The following is a 16297-nucleotide window of genomic DNA, read 5'->3' on the forward strand; positions in this document are numbered from 1 at the left end:
CTGTAACAGCCTGTTGAGGCTAGCGCTGTTAGTGAGCATCTATCAAGGCCGGCACAGTACACAAGAGGGCAGTCATCCATTTGACCGTTCAACTCCAAAATGGTCAATGCATCTACTTCACCGAAGGAAATGCCCAACGACAGGCCCTGGCTCCACAAGATACCACCCTGATGGTGTTCTTTGTTTTGTGCCAAAGTTACCCATTTGCTGCCAACCTGCTCTAAAAGTTCCAATGTGTGTGTGTAAGTTGATGTCTGTGTGTGTAAGTCCATGTGTGTGTGTGTTAGTCAATGTGTGTGTAAGTCCATATGTGTGTGCGTGTAGGTCGATGTGTGTGCGAGTCTATGTATGTGTGTGAGTCGATGTGTGTGTGTGGCTCGATGTGTTTGTGTGCGTGGGTCGATGTCTGTGTGTGTGTAAGTCGATGTGTGTGTGTGTGTCTTTTTGGCCCGGGCAACGCCGGGTACTTCCCGCTAGTATTTAGTATTTGGGGCTATCACTGTTAGCGAGCATCTATCAAGGCTGGCACAGTACACAAGGGAGCGGGTGGCCAGCACCAAGCTCAGCTGCATTAGTCTCCCAGGTACTAATTTAAGGCCGAGTCAACCCAGGAGATGCCCAGGACCAGTTCAGATATTAATTACTGGTCTTGGCCCGTAAGCATAAATCGACCTTGAGTCGCCTGGTTTGTAGTGCAGCGCACTAACTGCTCCACTCGTTGTTTCATCAGGGCACACATTCACACAGGGGAAGAAACCTTTATCCCTGTGATCAACCCGAGACCCTTATTCTGGGTTGTGCTACAATGTGGTGGTGATGATGTTGTAATGTGGTTGTCAATGGGAACGTGCTTTCCTTTTTTCTATATACAGACTTGACGTTAATGTGAACATCTGACGAGCAGAATCACACGTGTTAACACACCACATACCGTGCTTGCCCCGGGCAATGTCCACATACTGACAGAGTCGGGGATGCGTGATCGTCTTCAACACTTGGAAGCGACCCAGAATCTTGATGGAGTTGGGGGTGAGAGGCAGCCCGTTGCTCCCACACACGTCGTTGGGAAGGGGTGAAGCGAAGAAGGTGGAGGCCCCAAGCTGAGCAGTCCCCAGGGGAAACATCTCACCAGCGGCAGACCCTCGCTGACATCGGCCTGAACAAGACATCAGGTGGTGGGGGCGCAATGTCACCCATTCTCGCCAACCTCATGGCACACAAAACAAGGGTTCACATCAACAGTAGAAGCTGCAACAAGGCAATGGGCCGCCCTGCAGGATGGTTTCATGATAACGGTGATAACGACAAATCCGTCTTTTGTTATCATAATAAACGTAACAAACCGAGTACACATTTTAACGATGAACAGTTTACTGTTTTCCTAATAATGCAATGTAACTTGTGGATACAAAACAAGGACCTTCAAAGTCAAGTGTTCATATCAATTGGTGTCAAGACCACGACAGGTGGCGATGGAGTCACCAAGACTTTGCCATTACAGAACCAACTTTCTCTCCACACTCTCAAGCGGAAGCGGCGGTGTGACAACAACCTTGGCCCGCTTACTGATCCCACCAAGCACAGAGTGGCCCATATGGGAGCCCACTTGTGTTGCGAAGTAGACCTTCTGTTGATATTTACTGACGATTTTGCGGGTTTTTTTTAATAACACTGGTGGAGAAATTGCTGTAACAACCACATTAACCAGGCCTTCTAATCGCACATTCAACAAAACACTCGCGCTGCTAAATAAACCACATTCAGTGACAAGCCACACGTTGATAAATGTACATTGTGAGAGGAAAATCACAATCATTACCAACCTGTCGGGTCCTCAATCTCTCTCTCTGGGTCCCCACTCTCTCTCGTGTTCATTCACCCATTCACTCGGTCAACCACCCGCTAGCTCACTCATCAATACGCTCACTCACACACTCGCTCACCCTTTAACTCATTGACCCTCACTCACCCACCCACCCTCACCGCTCACCCTCATCCTTACCCACCCTCACACTCACCCTCTCACCCTCCCCCACCCTCCCTCACCCTTACCCACACCCACCCACATCCACACCCACCCTCACACACACCCTCACCCACCCACCCTCACTCACACTCCCCCACCCTCACACACACCCTCACACTCCCCCACCCTGACCCACCCTCACCTTCACCCTCACCACACTCACCCTCACCCTCCCTCACCTTCACCCTCACCCTCCCTCACCTTCACCCTCACACCCACCCTCACACTCCCCCACCCTCACCCACCCTCACACACACCCTCACCGCACTCACCCTCACTCACCCACCCTCACCCTCACCTTCACCCTCACCACACTCACCCTCACCCTCCCTCACCCTCACCACCCTCACCACACTCACCTTCACCCTCCCTCACCCTCACCACACTCACCTTCACCCTCACCCTCCCTCACCTTCACCCTCAACACACTCACCCTCACTCACCCTCACCACACTCACCTTCACCCTCCCTCACCCTCACTCACCGTTTCGCCTCACTCCAGCCGCCTCGCAATCCCCACAGGATCGCGCTCCCGGGCGCCGCGCACCCATTGGCCAGGGCCGTCACGCGCACGAGCAATGCCGCGCTCCCATTGGTCGCCGCGTGCCGCCGTTGCCTTCCCCCCCCCCCCCACGTGCCGGTGTCACGTGGATTCCGGGAGCGCGTATCACGTGACCTGGGGGGGGGGGGCGGGGGGAAGCGGGAGCTGCGGGGGGACGGGGGGGGGACTGGTTGACGGGGGGGGGGCTGGGGGGGTTGACAGGAGGGGGGCTGGGGGGGTTGACGGGGGTTGACGGGGGGTTGACGGGGGGGGGGCTGGGGGGGTTGACGGGAGGGGGCTGGGGGGGTTGACGGGAGGGGGGCTGGGGGGGTTGACGGGGGGGGCTGGGGGGGTTGACGGGGGGGCTGGGGGGTTGACGGGGGGGGCTGGGGGGTTGACGGGGGGGGGCTGGGGGGTTGACGGGGAGGGGGCTGGGGGGTTGACGGGGGGAGGCTGGGGGGTTGACGGGGGGGAAACTGGGGGGGTTGACGGAGGGGGGGCTGGGGGGTTGACGGGGGGGCTGGGGGGTTGACGGGGGGGGGCTGGGGGGTTGACGGGGGGGGCTGGGGGGGTTGACGGGGGGGGGGGCTGGGGGGGTTGACGGGGGGGGGGCTGGGGGGGTTGACGGGGGGGGACTGGGGGGGTTGACGGGGGGGGCTGGGGGGTTGACGGGGGGGGCTGGGGGGGTTGACGGGGGGGGGGGGCTGGGGGGGTTGACAGGAGGGGGGCTGGGGGGGTTGACGGGGGTTGACGGGGGGGGGCTGGGGGGGTTGACGGGAGGGGGCTGGGGGGGTTGACGGGAGGGGGGCTGGGGGGGTTGACGGGGGGGGCTGGGAGGTTGACGGGGGGGGCTGGGGGGGTTGACGGGGGGGCTGGGGGGTTGACGGGGGGGGGGGCTGGGGGGTTGACGGGGGGGGGGCTGGGGGGTTGACGGGGAGGGGGCTGGGGGTTGACGGGGGGAGGCTGGGGGGTTGACGGGGGGGAAACTGGGGGGGTTGACGGAGGGGGGGCTGGGGGGTTGACGGGGGGGCTGGGGGGTTGACGGGGGGGGGCTGGGGGGTTGACGGGGGGGGCTGGGGGGGTTGACGGGGGGGGGCTGGGGGGGTTGACGGGGGGGGCTGGGGGGGTTGACGGGGGGGGACTGGGGGGGTTGACGGGGGGGGCTGGGGGGTTGACGGGGGGGGCTGGGGGGGTTGACGGGGGGGGGGCTGGGGGGGTTGACGGGAGGGGGGCTGGGGGGGTTGACGGGGGGGGGGCTGGGGGGTTGACGGGGGGGGGACGGGGGGAGCGGAGGGTGGCGGGGGACAGGGATGGTGGTGGAGGGATGGGGGTGGGGTATGAATGATCAACTTTTTTAGCTAAATGCATTAAATGTCGACGCAGGTGTTGCATAAATACCTTAAAAACGCAGCAACGTTCAAACATGTTATTATTTTCAGTGCGATGATAATGAAACAAATTTAGAAAATTTGCGGATTTACAGCATATATTTTAAAAAACCCCATTGCAATGACTGGTAAAGTCAGGGAAGGAGGTGGGAGTGGTGTGCTTGTGTGTGAGGGGGTCCCCTCGGCCGTCATTGTTGGGGGTTTCTCCCTGTAGAGGGAGGGGGTCCCCACGGGTGACGAGAACCCCTTTGGGGAGGGGGTCCCCACGGGTGACGAGAACCCCTTTGGGGAGGGGGTCCCCACGGGTGACGAGAACCCCTTTGGGGAGGGGTTCTCCCTGCCCCCAAGCAAGGTGGCCGCCGGCTCCGCACGCCGTGACCCCGGCGGTGGGGCAGGGGGGATCACTTCCGGGGGATCACTTCCGGCGCTCACCTCCGACGTCGCGCGGAGGCCGCGTGAGGGCGGCTCGCAGCTCGTCCCCTCACCTCCTCACCCCCTCGTCTCCTCACCCCCTCGTCTCCTCGTCTCCTCACCCCTGACCCCTTCGTCTCCTCACCACCGACTGCTCCGCCTCGACTCTTCGTTCTGCGCCCCCGGCCTCGCGGCTCTGCCATGGCGACGTGCAGGTGACGCGGCGGGAGCGGGCGACTCGTGGGGGGAGACATGGGGGGGGGGGAGAGAGACATGGGGGGGGGAGACATGGGGGGGGGGAGACATGGGGGGGGAGACATGGGGGGGGGAGAGAGACATGGGGGGGGAGAGAGACATGGGGGGGGGAAAGAGACATGGGGGGGGGGACATGGGGGGGGGAGAGAGACATGGGGGGGGGAGAGAGACATGGGGGGGGGGACATGGGGGGGGGAGAGAGACATGGGGGGGGGAGAGAGACATGGGGGGGGGGGAGACATGGGGGGGGAGACATGGGGGGGGAGACATGGGGGGGGAGACATGGGGGGGGGGAGAGAGACATGGGGGGCGGCAGACATGGGGGGGGGAGAGAGACATGGGGGGGGGAGAGAGACATGGGGGGGGGAGAGAGACATGGGGGGGGGGACATGGGGGGGGGGAGAGAGACATGGGGGGGGGGGAGACATGGGGGGGGAGACATGGGGGGGGGAGAGAGACATGGGGGGGGAGAGAGACATGGGGGGGGGAGAGAGACATGGGGGGGGGGACATGGGGGGGGGAGAGAGACATGGGGGGGGGGAGAGAGACATGGGGGGGGGGGGAGACATGGGGGGGGAGACATGGGGGGGGAGACATGGGGGGGGAGACATGGGGGGGGGGGAGAGAGACATGGGGGGCGGCAGACATGGGGGGGGGAGAGAGACATGGGGGGGGGAGAGAGACATGGGGGGGGGAGAGAGACATGGGGGGGGGGACATGGGGGGGGGGAGAGAGACATGGGGGGGGGAGAGAGACATGGGGGGGGGAGAGAGACATGGGGGGGGGGGGAGACATGGGGGGGGAGACATGGGGGGGGAGACATGGGGGGGGGGGGGAGAGAGACATGGGGGGCGGCAGACATGGGGGGGGGAGAGAGACATGGGGGGGGGAGAGAGACATGGGGGGGGGGAGACATGGGGGGGGAGACATGGGGGGGGGAGAGAGACATGGGGGGGGAGAGAGACATGGGGGGGGGAGAGAGACATGGGGGGGGGGACATGGGGGGGGGAGAGAGACATGGGGGGGGGAGAGAGACATGGGGGGGGGGGGAGACATGGGGGGGGAGACATGGGGGGGGAGACATGGGGGGGGAGACATGGGGGGGGGGGGAGAGAGACATGGGGGGCGGCAGACATGGGGGGGGGAGAGAGACATGGGGGGGGGAGAGAGACATGGGGGGGGGAGAGAGACATGGGGGGGGAGAGAGACATGGGGGGGGGAGAGAGACATGGGGGGGGGGACATGGGGGGGGGAGAGAGACATGGGGGGGGGAGAGAGACATGGGGGGGGGGGGAGACATGGGGGGGGAGACATGGGGGGGGAGACATGGGGGGGGAGACATGGGGGGGGGGGAGAGAGACATGGGGGGCGGCAGACATGGGGGGGGGAGAGAGACATGGGGGGGGGAGAGAGACATGGGGGGGGGAGAGAGACATGGGGGGGGGGACATGGGGGGGGGGAGAGAGACATGGGGGGGGGGAGACATGGGGGGGGAGACATGGGGGGGGGAGAGAGACATGGGGGGGGAGAGAGACATGGGGGGGGGAGAGAGACATGGGGGGGGGGACATGGGGGGGGGAGAGAGACATGGGGGGGGGAGAGAGACATGGGGGGGGGGGGAGACATGGGGGGGGAGACATGGGGGGGGAGACATGGGGGGGGAGACATGGGGGGGGGGGAGAGAGACATGGGGGGCGGCAGACATGGGGGGGGGAGAGAGACATGGGGGGGGGAGAGAGACATGGGGGGGGGAGAGAGACATGGGGGGGGGGACATGGGGGGGGGGAGAGAGACATGGGGGGGGGAGAGAGACATGGGGGGGGGAGAGAGACATGGGGGGGGGGGGAGACATGGGGGGGGAGACATGGGGGGGGAGACATGGGGGGGGGGGGAGAGAGACATGGGGGGCGGCAGACATGGGGGGGGGAGAGAGACATGGGGGGGGGAGAGAGACATGGGGGGGGGGAGACATGGGGGGGGAGACATGGGGGGGGGAGAGAGACATGGGGGGGGAGAGAGACATGGGGGGGGGAGAGAGACATGGGGGGGGGGACATGGGGGGGGGAGAGAGACATGGGGGGGGGAGAGAGACATGGGGGGGGGGGGAGACATGGGGGGGGAGACATGGGGGGGGAGACATGGGGGGGGGGGAGAGAGACATGGGGGGCGGCAGACATGGGGGGGGGAGAGAGACATGGGGGGGGGAGAGAGACATGGGGGGGGGAGAGAGACATGGGGGGGGGACATGGGGGGGGGGAGAGAGACATGGGGGGGGGAGAGAGACATGGGGGGGGGAGAGAGACATGGGGGGGGGGGGAGACATGGGGGGGGAGACATGGGGGGGGAGACATGGGGGGGGGGAGAGAGACATGGGGGGCGGCAGACATGGGGGGGGGAGAGAGACATGGGGGGGGGAGAGAGACATGGGGGGGGGGAGACATGGGGGGGGAGACATGGGGGGGGGAGAGAGACATGGGGGGGGAGAGAGACATGGGGGGGGGAGAGAGACATGGGGGGGGGGACATGGGGGGGGGAGAGAGACATGGGGGGGGGAGAGAGACATGGGGGGGGGGGGAGACATGGGGGGGGAGACATGGGGGGGGAGACATGGGGGGGGAGACATGGGGGGGGGGGAGAGAGACATGGGGGGCGGCAGACATGGGGGGGGGAGAGAGACATGGGGGGGGGAGAGAGACATGGGGGGGGGAGAGAGACATGGGGGGGGGGACATGGGGGGGGGGAGAGAGACATGGGGGGGGGAGAGAGACATGGGGGGGGGAGAGAGACATGGGGGGGGGGGGAGACATGGGGGGGGAGACATGGGGGGGGAGACATGGGGGGGGAGACATGGGGGGGGGGAGAGAGACATGGGGGGCGGCAGACATGGGGGGGGGAGAGAGACATGGGGGGGGGAGAGAGACATGGGGGGGGGGAGACATGGGGGGGGGAGACATGGGGGGGGGGAGACATGGGGGGGGGAGACATGGGGGGGGGTGGAGACATGGGGGGACACGAGGACACGGAGGGATACGGGGGAAACAGAGACACGGGTGAGGGGGGGGCACGGGGGAGACACGGATGACGCGAAGATTCGGTGTGACACAGGGGACATGGAGACGAGACACGGGGGACATGTAGACAGTGATAGTGAGACGCGGAGAAAGGAGGACGATTGAGAAGTGTTGAGGCCTGTGTACACGGAGACAATCGAATACTGAACTACAACGAGACAGACACTGAGGCGTCGACCGCCCGAGACACCGATCCGGTCCCTGAGGCACGGCGAGTTGAGTCCTTGAGGTCCTGGGGTGTTCGTTCGGTCCTGAGCTCTTGAACTGGCCCCAGTCGCAGCAACACGTGGAGGTGGTGGTGGTGGAGGTGGTGGTGGAGGTTGTGGTGGAGGTGGTGGTGGTGGAGGTGGTGGAGGTGGTGGTGGTGGAGGTGGTGGAGGTGGTGGTGGAGGTGGTGGTGGTGGAGGTGGTGGTTGTGGAGGTGGTGGAGGTGGTGGTGGTGGAGGTGGTGGTGGTGGTGGAGGTGGTGGTGGTGGATGTGGTGGTGGAGGTTGTGGTGGTGGAGGTGGAGGTTGTGGTGGTGGTGGAGGTTGTGACTCCGACCCTCGGCACTGCTGCTCCTGCCGACCCTACAGCTGTTGCTGTACAGTGCAGATTGTTCAGGCAAGGAACAACATATTTCTTTTTTTAAATCGTTGCTGGGCACAGGCCAAAATGCCCCCAAACTTCGAGCGGCGAGCAACAGGCAAGCGTAATAAACGCCACAGATTAGAGGCAAAACACGATCGGTTTCTTTTATTGAGCAAGGTCATTGTAAAGGACTCGGGGAAAATGAAACGGCGGGAGCGAATTCGCGAGTGAAGCGGCGGTGCAAGGGGGAGAAGGAGAGCGATGGGCGGCGAGGCGAGCCGCGGCGTGGGCTGGTTGCTGAATGAGAACAAACCCCGTCTGTGGTGGACCGAGGGATGATCAAAATGAGTGGAGGAGTCGAGGATTGAAGCTCACGGGAGCAGATGGCCGTGCCACGGTAACGATAGCAGAGTGATACAGAGATGCCCCGGCTGCGACTGAGTAGTGAACGCAGTGAGCGAGTGAATGGACGAGGACCCGATCTCCAATTATAGACGAACTGATTCACTCTGAATGATATCCGAGGCAAGTGGTGGACTGGGGAGCTCCACCCCAGATACCACAGCAGCAGGAATCCAACCTCGGCAGATTGTGTAGAGCAGCAGCGGTGATGATTATTCGGAGCTAAATTGTATTTGGCACGGAGCAGAAAGCCAATCTTTTCCGACGCCTTCTCAGCCCGATTAGTAACGCAGCCGTTCCGTGACAGGTCGGATGAGATTGTTGTGCCAATCAGATTAATGTGGTTACTTGAGATGACATTTCGCTGCTACGTGGGTGGGTGTCACTTATTAACGCTGCCTGCCCGGCGTTTGTATTAAGTTACTCCCGCTACAGGTGATGGGATTTCGTGGCAGCGAGGAGACATTGGGATGGTTTGGAAGATTTAACCTCAAACCAGAAACCTTCACTGAGTCTGAAGACATTATCATGCCTTCGATTGTTGGTCAACCTCTTGAGAGTTTTTCAGAGTTCCTGGAGGAAACCCGTGCATAACAAGGGAGATCAAATGTGTACAGGTCAGAAAGCTACTTTCTGCACTGTCTCCTACATGACACCCCAGTGCCCTGCAACTGGGGTGTTACGGACTCTGGGTTGCATCACTGGGAGGCACCGTCTCACCAGTGGACTTCGCGGCAAGGACACAACTTATGGACGGTCCTGTAATTTGCAGCTTATGATGGTTGTGAAAAGTCTACACTTCAATTACATCGCCCCCGTTACAGCTACAAATCAGCGTTTTAACAACTGCACTCACACGGGCATGGTAAGATAACTGCAGGCTCATTCCAAGAGTGCATATTTGAGCCGACATTCAACAATAACCTTTTACATTTGGCGAGTTTTTTTCAGCACTTGGCAACTCATCGCACAGATCGACGTCATCCCTCTGTGAATGCTTGAAAAATACATCAAGACGCGCTGGTACAGCTGCGGATATCCGTGGATCTCCACAGATCCACAGCAGGGGTGGAGGATAGAACGGAGGTTGGATGAGAACATCCTACCATCGCTCCTGGGAACTTGGTGGAAGTTCTGGAGCGTGCGTTTTAAGCCAAATTCCTGGTATATACCGTGGGGACCACATACTGTAAAGGCACTGTAGTGATCTTCGAAAATACCAGACGTACATCATGCACTGTAAATCTTAGCTGTGTCTAAGAACTTTGCGCAGGTTTACGTACAAATGGTGGCCGGTAGGTGGACCACAAATCGCATTGTAATTTCGACTGGGATAATGATTTGTATTTGATGTAACAACACTTTTTTTACGCCAGCGCTTATCTGAGCACCTTTACATCAAAATGTCATCTCAACCAATTTGAAAGGGCATCTCCCAACGGCAGCTGTCCCTGTGGGCACAATGGCAACTGACCTGCAAATGAGCATATGTCTGCTAAATAAAGTATTAAAGCTTTCGTGACTGCATAAAATTACTCATTGTTTTTTTCGGTAAAGTCACGTAGGTAGAAATACAATAAAATTATATTAAAACAAAAAACAATCACGACGTTTCGATCACAACGCAAGCGATCTTCATCAGGTGTCAAGAACAAATCACGGAGGTAAATACAACAAAAAGATGAGAGACGAGAATTCAACAAACCTGAAAAAACATGTGAAGCACATCCAGTCAGGCCAACAACACAGACACTTCCTGGCGGAAGTGTCTAGGAAGTGTCTAACTGTGTTGTCGGCCTGACTGGATGTGCTTCACAATGTTTTTTCAGGTTTGTTGAATTCTCATCTCTCATCTTTTTGTTGTATTTGCCTCCGTGATTTGTTCTTGACACCTGATGAAGATCGCTTGCGTTGTGATCGAAACGTGATTGTTTTTTGTTTTAATATAATTTTATTGTATTTCTACATACGTGACTTTACCGAAAAAACCAATGAGTCATGTCTGCTAGTAGGTGGGGGGGGGAAGGGGGGTGATTGCCTTGTGTAATCCCAATTGAGTAACCTACGGGTAGCTTTTTTTACTTGGAAAATGTGGACCCCTGACACTGGCACGCAATGGCCTTCTCGTTTAAAATGTCAGGGAATTTTTTTTTACGTCCCACTGTGCAAGCGGACACGGTATTAACCAGGGTGGCCGCCAGTGTCGAACCGTGAACTCGCGCACTAAGCGGTGAACCTGCTACCACTGGGCCATGTCCGCTGACCGTATCTGTCGCTTGCTATCGCTAAGAAATAGACTGTGCGCCTTTTGCTTAGCGATGTAAACCCCAGGCCACGTCTCATTTGAGTTACGTAAACAAGCCGCAGAGGGTGGGCTTGTGCAATGCTGCTGCTTTTGTGGTCTCGCGCGAAGCCCTGTGCGTGCGGTTCCTTCTCCGCAGGCTGCCGGGCACCGGCATCGCTTAGGCGCTGCTGAAGAGCCGCCAGCAGAGACCCGGTACCGGCCTCATTGGTGTGAGTACGCATAGGCGAGATGCACGTGCGGAGTCGTCGCTGCTGCCGTGGTTACCGTGACCGTCGCTCATGGCTCCCTCCAGCCATGTTCAGGACTACTCGGCCTACCGGACTGACTGTTCCGTCTCACCCGTACCGTTCCACCACCGCACAGCAGGTCCCCACAGCACGCTCATTATTCACTCACCACCAACTCAGTCACTCCTGGATAGCCCATACAGTGCTGGATGCGCAAGTGCTGTTATTAGTGAATGAGCAACAGCGACTATGAAGACCAGGACTGTGGCACACGAGGGGGTGGGTGGCCAGGAAGACCACGCCTGGCCGCCTTTGTCTCCCCCTGTGCCACACTCACCCACCCACTCACCACACTGCAAGTCACAACAATTTGTGCTTCTTTCCTCGCACTGCTCCACTTCGGAATTCCCACCACCGTCTCTTTCCGAAGCTCTTATAACCTTGCTCAACTTAAACTCGTGTTAGACTCTCATCGACTACATGTTTGAAAGTGCTGTTTGCTGCTGGATGCTTGACGTAACGGGTGTTTGTTTAAAAAGTAAATGTCGGTCTTTAGCGTTAGTTGCGGTCATTCACATTGTATAGTCACGTTATACAGTCACATTGTACAGTCACATTGTACAGTCACATTGTATAGTCACATTGTATAGTCACATTATACAGTCACATTATACAGTCACATTGTACAATCACATACAGTCACACTGTATAGTCACATTGTATAGTCACATTGTACAGTCACATTATACAGCCACACTGTATAGTCACATTGTACAGTCACACTGTATAGTCACATTGTATAGTCACATTGTATAGTCACATTGTATAGTCACATTGTACAGTCACATTGTACAGTCACATTGTATAGTCACATTGTACAGTCACATTATATAGTCACATTGTACAGTCACATTGTATAGTCACATTGTACAGTCACATTGTACGGTCACATTGTATAGTCACATTGTATAGTCACATTGTATAGTCACATTGTACACTCACATTGTACAGTCACATTGTACAGTCACATTGTACAATCACATACAGTCACATTGTATAGTCACATTGTATAGTCACATTGTATAGTCACATTGTATAGTCACATTGTACAGTCACATTGTATAGTCACATTGTACAGTCACATTGTACAGTCACATTGTATAGTCACATTATACAGTCACATTATATAGTCACATTGTACAGTCACATTGTACAGTCACATTGTATGGTCACATTGTATGGTCACATTGTATAGTCACATTGTACAGTCACATTGTACAGTCACATTGTACAGTCACATTGTACAGTCACATTGTATAGTCACATTGTATAGTCACATACAGTCACATTGTATAGTCACATTGTACAGTCACATTGTATAGTCACATTGTACAGTCACATTATACAGTCACATTGTACAGTCACATTGTACAGTCACATTGTACAGTCACATTGTATAGTCACATTGTACAGTCACATTGTACAGTCACGTACAGTCACATTATACAGTCACATTGTATAGTCACATTATACAGTCACATTGTATAGTCACATTGTACAGTCACGTACAGTCACATACAGTCACATTGTACAGTCACATTATACAGTCACATTGTACAGTCACGAGCAGCACCTGCTGCAGGCTGCTCATAGACTTCGTTGCTTGTGCACCACGCAACCTCTAAACTTTGTGACGATTGCAACTGTGACGTCACACAACACGTTTTTTTATAAAACCCGCTGCCGACTGTGACTATAATTATGTGGTGTGGATTGTAAATTACCTGAATGTGCCCTAAGCAGGGTTTGTTTTACCTGGTTTGTGCGAAGACGAGAGACTATGCTTCAGCACCAGATGCTGCAGACATTGACTGTGATGAAGGCAGAAGAAGACCGTACAGCAATGGACATTTGAATATCTGTCTGTGCAGAGCGTCGTTTGTTTACCCAGAGTTTATTTGATTTCTGGGTACTCTGGTGTCCTCCCTCGAGACGCATTCATGAATAGAATTGGCCAGAAATGTCAATGCAAGGACCCTTCCAAGAAAGTCTTGAGACTCCATGTGGCTATCCTGGATGTATGAAAAAAACAAGTTCGATTTATAATTTATTTCTTGAACAATATCAGTTGTATACAAATGCTTTATCAAATGCTGTGTTTGTAAAAAAAAACAATCTGCAACCTTTTGGGAAGAAGGACTTCTAATCTGGGTGCCAATATTAACGTTGGCTTCGGGGAGTTGACCGACGACGTACGCTTGAGCGGAGTGTATTTGTATTTTAATAAGGAGGACGGGTTTGTGAGAATACTTGGGTGACGGCTGTCAGCACGTTTGCGAATTGCGCCCCCTGCAGGTGGTGGGGGCGGACGTGCGTTTGAGACGCGGAGATGGAGCGGCAGGCGACGTGGCTCCCCTGACAGCATGAGACACTTGGTGGAGCCCGAGGTGAGGGAAGCGGGGAAGGGCCGGGCCGTCCTTCCTCACCCCGAGTTCCCTCACCACTCGGCGCGCGCCGACTCGAGCAAGTACTACGTCGCGGGCTACGCCGCGGCCTTCCTCAACATCATCGTCACCTTCCCCGTCAACAAGCTCATGTTCCGCCAGCAGCTGCACGGCTCGCTGGCGCGCGACGCCCTGCGGCAGCTGCGCGCGGAAGGCGTCCGCCGCCTCTACCGCGGCCTGCTCCCGCCGCTCGCGCAGAAGACCACGACGCTGGCGCTCATGTTCGGCCTCTACGAAGACTTCTCGGCGGCGCTCCTCGGCTCGCGCCCGAGCGGCGTGCCCGAGGCGCTGCCGCGGGCCCTGGCCGCCGTGCTGGCCGGCTCGGCCGAGGCGGCGCTGGCGCCGTTCGAGCGCGTGCAGACGCTGCTGCAGGACGCGCGCCACCAGGCGACGTTCCGCAACACGGCGCACGCGTTCCGCGCGCTGCGGGCCCACGGCGTTCGCGAGTATTACCGCGGACTCGTGCCCATCCTGCTCCGCAACGGTCCCAGCAACGCCATCTTCTTCGGCCTGCGCGGCCCCATCAAGGAGGCCCTGCCGCGGGCCCGCACGCCCGCCTCGCATGTCGCCAACGACTTTGCGTGCGGCGGTTTTCTGGGCGCGCTGCTCAGCACGCTCTTCTACCCGCTCAACGTCGTGAAGGTGCGCATGCAGTCGCGCGTCGGCGGAGACTTCCTGGGCTTCGCGCAGGCCCTGGCCATCGTGTGGCAGGAGCGTGACCGCAGGGTGTCGCGCCTGTTCCGCGGCGTGCACGTCAACTACCAGCGCTCCATCCTCTCCTGGGGAATCATCAACGCCACCTACGAGTTGGTGCTTAGGTTTCTGTAGCTGATCGTCGTCCACCCCAACTTGGCCTGAACCGTTCGGCGTCGGGCGATTTTTTCCCCCCTCCTCCCACGGCTGGGAGGTTGCGTGTTGGCTATACCCCCCCCCCCCCTCATTGGGGGTGTTTTGAAGGCAGGGGGCACAACAAGCGCTCAATCAACCGGATGGTCTGTCCTACTTACCCGGTCTACCAACATCACATGTCGCTAAAATGTAAAGAATTGTACTGTACTGGAGTACTTGCAAAGGGAAGCCTGACGTTAAGTGCACAGCCGTTTTGTCAACCCGCTACCGGATGAGGGACTCCACACACCGTGCGGGCTCTGGCGGTTATTTGACCATACTTCACCTTGCTGGTAAGCGGCGCGGGTTGGTGAAGGCGGAGGGAAAAGATGGGTGGAGCATAGTACAGTACAAAAATGGTATTTGCCGTGGACCTCGTTCCCGCTGTTCTGTTGGAGCAAAATGTTTAAACATTTCACGACGTCGTGAAGACAAGAATAAATGCCTTAACACAAACAATTGAGGGATGTTCAGGGAGGCTCGCATTTCTAAAAGGATTTTGCCAACGCGATTATATTTTATACTTCCAGCATTTGGAATCCTCACAGCTCTGTTTAAAATGTGGTCAGCTGAGTTAACTTTTTGTAAATTCAGAACCGCCCCACCGGTTCATCTGGTGAATTTGCACCAGCAGACAGCTGCAGCCCGACGGGCAGGCGAATGTCCATTCGCAGGCCAGGGTACCGAGTTGTCACCTTATGCCCACTGAGAAGAGCAGCCACTGGTGGGTCCCCTATCAAAAAACAATCCCTCTTGTTCTTATTGTCGAGGCCACTACGAACAGTGCCTCGATGTTGTCGTGTCACGTGACCGTGTTGGTGGTGCCAGTTTACATTTCTTTGTGTTGACACTTGCCTCAGTTTCGTGGCTTTTGCTGTTAGCGCAGGACTCCTTCCTGCTCACGGCAGTCGTGAACATGGCTGTGACCCTCTTTTGCAAAATGTTCTCGTCGCTCAACGTGTTTTTTTTTTAATGATCCATTGAGATACAGCTGTCGCCTCTTTTTGCCAAATTCTTCAGTCACACGCTGCCAAGAGTAACGACGCCGTTGTGCGGCTGTTGTGACGTGCGGGTACGACGTTACGGAGCGGTGTCTTGTACGCACGTGCTTGTCGTACGAAATGCTCTGCAGCATCGCTCCGGTGAATTCCCGTTGAATACTTCACCTCTGTAAGAGGTTTACTTGGGAATGGACCCTGCCGTTTGTGGCGTCAACCTACTTCACGGCACGTTCTTCTGCGAACACGCGCCGCCATTGTCGGTTGTCCTGAAACGTAAAACGTCTGGACTCAATGTTGTTTTTTGTCAATCATAAATATGCATTCGGTCAACACCAAGTGGCACGTGTTTTGTGTGTTGACGCACCGACTTACGAGCGCGCTGGTCTTGCTGCCGCGGCGGTCCCCGCGCTCTTTCCGCGCGCGCTGCTTGGACGTGTGCTTGCTGGGTTTGCCAGGTGGATATGAAATGTCGCTCGAGGTATCGAGTGCTTTTGTCGATGGTGGTTGTGTTGTGCGTCGTTATTAAAATTCACACTCGCTGACAAAATGACTTGTGTACGTCGGTAGCTCTGTGGTAGGTCACTTCGTGCTGACCTCGTTGGAAGGCTCGAGGCCGGTCACACACACTCATACATCGGGGCTATGCTGTTACCTTCGCAAAGCTGTCACCGGGACGGTAACCCAGTCACAGCGGTCACGTGTTTGCTG

General features: G+C 57.5%; 2 protein-coding genes across 6 annotated transcripts in view; one reads left to right on the plus strand and one right to left on the minus strand.

Moving 5' to 3' along the window:
• The window catches only part of TBCK (TBC1 domain containing kinase), a 53306-nt gene extending 50667 nt beyond the window's left edge, over positions 1-2639 (minus strand). The window contains exons 1-2 of one of the 4 annotated variants that reach the window (XM_032955088.2): positions 2511-2639; positions 932-1156 (exon numbers count right to left, since the gene is read on the minus strand). In XM_032955088.2, coding sequence (XP_032810979.1) covers positions 932-1156; positions 2511-2577 — 292 coding nt within the window. In that variant the 5' untranslated portion in view covers positions 2578-2639. The other 3 variants (XM_032955089.2, XM_076067546.1, XM_076067545.1) reach the window with 3 other exon arrangements.
• A 1457-nt stretch (positions 2640-4096) lies between these two features.
• SLC25A51 (solute carrier family 25 member 51) lies at positions 4097-16136 on the plus strand. Of its 2 annotated transcripts, none has more exons than XM_032955083.2 (3): positions 4097-4581; positions 11106-11335; positions 13552-16136. In XM_032955083.2, the coding sequence occupies exons 2-3, from the start codon at positions 11248-11250 to the stop codon at positions 14526-14528; spliced, it is 1065 nt and encodes a 354-aa protein (XP_032810974.1). In that variant the 5' UTR covers positions 4097-4581; positions 11106-11247; the 3' UTR covers positions 14529-16136. The 2 variants fall into 2 exon arrangements, with proteins under 2 accessions (XP_032810974.1, XP_032810976.1); XM_032955085.2 differs by having other exon boundaries at positions 4103-4581; positions 11106-11178.
• The last annotated feature ends 161 nt before the right edge of the window (positions 16137-16297 follow it).

This window comes from Petromyzon marinus, chromosome 16 (assembly GCF_048934315.1).
Source record: "Petromyzon marinus isolate PM22_M1 ecotype Great Lakes invasive population chromosome 16, UKy_Petmar_22M1.pri1.0, whole genome shotgun sequence".
NCBI lineage: Eukaryota > Metazoa > Chordata > Hyperoartia > Petromyzontiformes > Petromyzontidae > Petromyzon > Petromyzon marinus.